We start from the raw sequence: 6,525 nt of genomic DNA, 5'->3' as shown, positions 1-6,525 counted from the left end.
GGCGTCGGTGTGCGCCTCGGCGCTTCGACCTCGTTGCTGGGGCTCGCTGCACTACCGACCGGACACCCGACAGAGCAGGTCTGAATGCCGGCGGTGCACTAAGCTCGGGATCATCCCCCAATGCTTGTTGGAGGTCTTCTTCATCGGCGTCGATTTCCAGCACCTCACCTTCGTCGCTTGTTTCGGCTAATGGCCGGATGGTGTACGGGCGGAACGGTCGTCGCTGACGGATCTCTGGCTCGACCAATCCCAGTAGCATGTCTTCCTCATCTCGGGGCGCCTCGCCCAGGTGGAGAAGGCTATGGTGCCGGTCTCGGCAATGCTCACATTTTCGGGGCGATGCGCAATTCTTCGCCGTGTGATGCGGCGACAGGCAGTTGGCGCAGTGGCGGTGCACGAGGACAGCACGCAGTCTCTCGACCGGTTCCATCCTGCGCATCTCGCGACAAAAAGCCAGGCGGTGGTTGCTGCGGCACACTGGGCAGCGGTATTGGCCCTTGTTAGCTTGGGTGTTGCTCTTGGTTGCACGTACCATTTTGCGTTATTGAGTTCTGTAAAGAGAGATACGATTATTATTTTGTTTTGTCAATCTGGCAAAAGTACCAATTTTACAATTGGTCGAGTTATAATTCCGCGTGCCGTTCGTATTTCTACGACTCGTACTCGGCTGTCCTGACCTGAAAAGACCCTAATTACTCTGCCAAGTCGCCATTCATTTGGGGGAAGGTTATCCTCTTTGACGACGACTAGATCGTCAACTTCGAGGTTTCGTTGGGGGGAGTGCCACTTCACTCTCTTCTGCAATTCCTTCAGGTATTCTGCTTTCCACCTTCTGCAGAATGTCTGGTGAATCGCCTTGATCTTTTGCCACCGGTTGACAATAGACATCGGGTTCTCCTTAATTTCGGGTTCAGCGAGTGCCAGTAGCGGGGTGCCAATCAAAAAATGTCCTGGGGTTAGAGGTTCCATTGATTCCGCGTCTTCAGAGATGGGGCTGATTGGTCGTGAATTAAGACAAGATTCGATTCTTGCCAGAAGCGTGGAGAGCTCCTCAATGGTAAAACGCATGTTGTTCGCTACCTTCCTGAAATGCATCTTGAAGCTTTTTACCCCCGCTTCCCAGAGCCCTCCCATGTGAGGTGCTCCTGGAGGTATAAAATGCCACGTAATGCCCTGATGAGCGTATGTCTGAGTTGTGCTGTTGGCCGCTGCAGTGACAAAGAGCTTAAAATCCTGTTGCAATGCCTTATTCGCCCCTACAAAATTGGTTCCATTGTCCGAATACATATTTTGCGGGCAGCCGCGTCTAGACACAAAACGCGCAAAAGCTGCTAAAAATGTGGCGGTGGACAAATCGCTGGTGGCCTCCAAGTGTATTGCCTTTGTCGCAAAACAGACGAAAACGCAGACATAGCCCTTGGTAATACGACAAGCTCGACCCGTAAAACTCCTTATCTCAAAGGGCCCGGTGAAGTCGACTCCAGTGTTGGTGAAGGGTCTGGATACCTCAGTCCGTTCCGGTGGTAACGCTGCCATCAACTGCTCCCGCGCCTTCTTTCTGTAAATAACACAGACCTTACAGTTATGAATTGAATTTTTAATCACGTTTTTCATTCGCACTATCCAGTATTCGGACCGCAAAATTCTCAACATGAGCTGGTTTCCTCCGTGCAAGGAAATCAGATGTGTGAATTTTACGAGCAATCTTGAATACTGGCAGTCGTACGGGAGAATTATTGGATACCGTTCACTGTAAGGTATGTTCGTTAACGCCAGTCGTCCTCCTACCCTCATTACTCCGTTCCTGTCGAGGAAGGGGTTGTGAGCGCGAAGTGAACTTTTCGCGTTGATTGGCGTTGAAGCGATGATGGCCCTGTATTCATCTGTGTAGTGACGCCTCTGTGCAATAAGGATGAGACGACATTTTACCTGCTTTACTTCATCGGAGGTTATTTCGTCTGTCTCGTCACTAGCGGCCAACTTATGCACCGGATGAGTTTTTCTAAAAAATCGGAAAACTCGCGCAATTACTCTCATGGCTCGCGAGAAGTCTGAAAATCGCTCCAGAATGTCCATTTCCTCGGAGATGCCTGCCGCATGAGCCCGTACCGTTTTTTGCTCCAGGTCGGTTTCTAATGGATTTCTATTGGCTTGGTGGGGCCAAGTAGATGAATCTTGCTCCAGCCACTTAGGTCCATACCACCACAGAGTGCTTGCGAGTAAATCCTGGGGGGACACGCCTCGGCTGCCAAGATCCGCTGGATTATCAGCAGAGTCCACATGGTTCCACCCTGACACTCCAACCAGCTCATCAATTTTTGCGACTCTGTTAGCTACAAACGTTGTCCATGTACATGCCGGTTTCCTAAGCCACGAGAGTACGATCGTGGAGTCGGTCCATTTGTATATTACTGGCTGCGTGACTTCAAACTGCGGAATAAAAGTATTAATTAGTTCGGCCAGTAATAATGCTCCGCAGAGCTCTAACCGGGGGAGAGACACCGTTTTTACTGGTGCTACTTTTGTTTTACCAACCAACAAGTTTATGTGGGGCGCATTGTTTGATGCGCGATCGCGTACCCTAATATATAGTGCGGCTGCATATGCCTTTTCAGAGGCATCGCAGAATCCATGGAACTCCACTTCGTCCCATGGCGTAAAATGGGTCCATCGGGGGATTTTTATCTTCTGGATATGCTCATAGTTATCCAGAAAGGTCTCCCAACGTAGCAGTAAATTTCGGGGTAGACTGTCATCCCAGTCTATTTTGGTTAGCCAGATCTCCTGCATGAAGATCTTTGCCACCACTACAATTGGTCCGAGCCATCCAGCTGGATCGAACAATTTTGCTACGCAGGATAAAACCTCTCGCTTGGTATACTCCTGCTTCCGGGGGATCGGCTGTACTGTGAAGTGAAACATGTCATGTACCGCGTTCCAACGGATTCCCAACATTTTTGTCTCACTCATGTCGTCAAGCTCCAGGAAATTCTCCTTGTATATGTGCGCCTTGGGTAGTCCTGCCAAAATCTTCTTACAATTCGAAGTCCACTTTCTTAGTGGGAAGCTGGCGGTGTTAAGAGCTTCAATTACCTCATCTCTCATTTGTATTGCAGTTGTGCAATCGTGGGCTCCAGCTAGGACGTCATCGACATACATATACTGCTTCAAAATCTTTGCTGCCAGTGGAAATCTCGTTTTCACATCATCTGCGAGCTGGTGTAGCGTCCTTATTGCCAAATATGGAGCGCAGTTTACTCCAAACGTCACGGTCTTAAGTTCGTAATCCTTAATTTCTTCGTCCGGGGATTCTCTGAAAAGAATTCTTTGAAATGGGGTATGCTCCTGATGGAGCATAATTTGCCTATACATCTTCTCGATGTCTGCATTAAATACGTATTTGAATAAGCGCCACTTTAAAAGTAAGCAAACCAAATCCGCTTGCAGAATAGGCATAAATGACATATTATACCCCGGTAATATGTCATTTAAGCTGACTCCATTTGACGTGGGACAAGATGCGTTAAACACCACTCGCACCTTCGTTGTTATGCTGTCCGGTTTCACGACGGCGTGATGTGGTAAGTAGTATGGCCTGTGTGCTGGTTGTTGCGCTGTTTTCCTCACGGGGCACATATGGTTGAGCTCGATGTACTCCTTCAGAACCCGGTCGTATTCCGTTTTTAACTCCGGTTTCCTGATATAACCGGCCTCGCTGCGCAAGAATTGCCGTGCTGCTCCAGTCCTTGAAAGGCCGAGGTTAATTTCGTCTGGGAATTCCCGACGAAAAGGTAGAGCCACCACATACCGTCCTTGCTCATTCCTCGTGGTCGTCTTAGCGTACAACTCCTCACAAAACGCATCTTCGGGGGTAATTTTCCTTTTGGTGGAAACTTCTTCTAACTCCCAAACCCGAGTTAGCTGGGGGGTTGGAGTTTCTGCGCCGTAAGACACAGAAGTAGTGAAACTCCTCGTGGTCGTTGGTGGTATTGGTCCCGTCAAAATCCAGCCGAACACCGTTTCCTGCGCTACGAGTGACCCCAGAACATTCCTTTGGACCTTGTCCCTTATGACTGCTGGGTAAACATCCGCTCCAAGAATTAGGTCCACTTGCTGACTCCTGTAAAAATTGACATCGGCTAGCCGTAAGGGGGGCAGTGAATCAAGATGCCCTTGATCCACTGTAAACTTCGGGAGGTTTCCTGTTAATTGGGGTAGAACCAGACCTCTTGCCTCGATTCTAAACTGGGGGTTTATAGGAGAACCTATAGCCAGATGCGCGACTTTTCGCACATTTGCCGATACCGTGGCATTTATGCCCGATACCTGCGTATCAACCGCACGCGTTGGCAGCCTGATGAGTCTCTGTAGTCGCTCCGTGATGAAAGTTCCCTCTGATCCAGAATCCAGTAGGGCTCTGGCCTCATAGTTAACTCCTGAGTGGCAGATGTTCACCATAGCAGTACCTAAAAGAATGTTCCGGTTGCTCGCCGCAAAAAGCGCCTGCACATTGCTGGTGCCTGCGGGGGGTTGCTCAGATCGTGAGTCCTTATTCCTCGGGGGGGGTCGCTGTTGCGAAGAGTTGGCCTTCTGTGGAGCTAAAGTTCGATGTAATAGTGAATGATGCCTCTGGTGACAGCTCCAACAATCAAACGGACTCTTGCAATCCTTCGCGATGTGTGAATGCGCTAGGCAGTTCATACACAAATTGTGTTTTCTGACTAAGTTGAGGCGATCCTCAACTTTCATTGCCAGAAATTTGGGGCAGCCCTTTAGAGCATGAGATTGCTCGGGGCATAATCTGCATGCGGGCTGCGAAAACTGACCGTGGTGTGCCGATACCTTCCTTTCGTACGTCGCTGCGGGTTGGCGATTAGGTACAGGCTTTACTGCGCGTGCACTTCGGATATCGGACACCGTTTCTAACGTCTGGAACCGACTTGTGAGAAAGCTGTCTAATTCCTCCCACTTTGGAATTTCCGCCTTTCTCACAATGCCTTGTTCCCACAACGCCAGCGTGGTATCCGGTAACCGACTCGATACTAAGAACACAAAGATCGCATCCCAGTTCTCAATATCAATCCCGTACATTTCTAAAACGGATATACAATTATTAACTGCCCGCTGTAAATTTTTAATTTCCGTCCCGCGTTCACTCGTTACCGATGGTAGGTTAAAGAGCGTTTTTAATTGGCTATTAACCATTATCCTCTTATTTTCATAGCGGTCGGATAAATTTTGCCAAGCAGTCGCGAAACCGTCGTTAGTCAAAGGCGATTTTTTTACGATATCTTTCGCTTCACCACGGGTCTTTCGATTCAAGTGGTACAATTTCTCTACCGGGGTCAAACGCGAATTGTTAATATAAATTGCCGTAAACAAATCGCGGAAAGACGGCCACGACATGTAATCACCGTAAAAAATTTCTGTGTCACATGGAGGTAAATGGATACTCGAGCGGGCTGGGGGTTCAATCTCGCGATTTACCGGATTAACTGTCGAACTACTTTGCTGCGTGAACGTCAGGTTATGAGCCGTCTCTCCCATCAATGCGCCGCACGTCAAGTATGCTGAGTAGCAATCCTGATATCTGCACTTCGCCAGCCGAAGTGCAGCCTGACCGGTTTCGTCGTCCGACACCTTTTTCGAATAGTCATCGAACGCATCCTTCACCTTGACCCAGAGCGCCTTCAGTTCCTCCTTTTGGATCTCCAGTGAAAAAATGGAATGGCTGCTACACGGCATGTTGTTGAAGCCCGCTTCGAATTTCAACAATGCATCACACGCCCGCGAAAAATCATTAACATTGGCCATCTTTCGAATATTAATTTAATTAACACGAAAAATTTAAAAACAAACGTCAATTGTACTACTGAACCTCGAGGTAAATTACTATTTTCGCGAATTATCGACAACGACGTCAAAAAAAATTGATAAAACAACGTACTATCAATTAATTTAATTAAAGCGAGAAATTTAAAACAAACGTAAATTGTACGACTGAACCTCGGGGGTATTTACAATTTATACGCAATAAAAAAGTCGTGGAAAAGGTGTATAGAAAAATAACTTTCTTTAATATATTTAACCTTCAGTTAATATATATACAAACTATATTCAATTTAAATTTTATTTATTATGTCAAGCAAAAAAAACTTTATTATGGCTCGCAAAATTTCACGGGTTATTTGTACTAAGCTTATATCAAAAGAGTTTTCTCTCAGTGTACCGCACAACCTGAGGGATTCTTTGGTGAACAAAAATTTATATAATGTGGTCCGTATACGGGCCTTCTGCCTCAACCACTTTTTCTCAATACTTAAAAAATCACGCCAAACACTTCAAAGGTGGCGCGGTATAAAACGTAAAACTGTAGAAAAACTCAGAAAAAGTTTGTAGGAAGTCTTTATTTAATTTATACAACAACAAAGAAGCTAAACAAAATTCAATAATTGAGGTTGTCGAAACTTAATTTGATTTTTGCTCAAAACACAAAAACAAAAACACTTTTTTGTAACGGACGCT

At 46.9% G+C, this 6,525-nt stretch overlaps 1 protein-coding gene across 1 annotated transcript; it reads right to left on the bottom strand.

Moving 5' to 3' along the window:
- Nucleotides 1-500: 500 nt before the first annotated feature.
- LOC118753925 lies at nucleotides 501-5,814 on the bottom strand. Its single transcript, XM_036488801.1, has 3 exons — nucleotides 2,536-5,814; nucleotides 1,930-2,430; nucleotides 501-551 (listed from the first exon to the last, which is right to left on the bottom strand). Exons 1-3 carry the CDS (start codon nucleotides 5,812-5,814, stop codon nucleotides 501-503), a joined length of 3,831 nt encoding a protein of 1,276 aa, XP_036344694.1.
- Nucleotides 5,815-6,525: the final 711 nt, after the last annotated feature.

Source organism: Rhagoletis pomonella, unplaced genomic scaffold (assembly GCF_013731165.1).
Source record: "Rhagoletis pomonella isolate Grant_MI unplaced genomic scaffold, Rhpom_1.0 Rhpom_scaffold_03077, whole genome shotgun sequence".
NCBI classification, from domain to species: Eukaryota; Metazoa; Arthropoda; class Insecta; order Diptera; family Tephritidae; genus Rhagoletis; species Rhagoletis pomonella.
This window is presented reverse-complemented; position numbering and strand designations above follow the sequence as displayed.

Bases quoted from the DNA above. Each gene is read 5' to 3' on its own strand.
- LOC118753925 (XM_036488801.1), bottom strand. From the start codon at position 5,814: ATGGCCAATGTTAATGATTTTTCGCGGGCGTGTGATGCATTGTTGAAA. The intron at 2,431-2,535 runs GTTGGTAAAACA...TTTATTCCGCAG, and splicing joins CGCCCCACATAAACTTGTTG to TTTGAAGTCACGCAGCCAGT. The intron at 552-1,929 runs GTAAAATGTCGT...CTCTCTTTACAG, and splicing joins CCTCCGATGAAGTAAAGCAG to AACTCAATAACGCAAAATGG.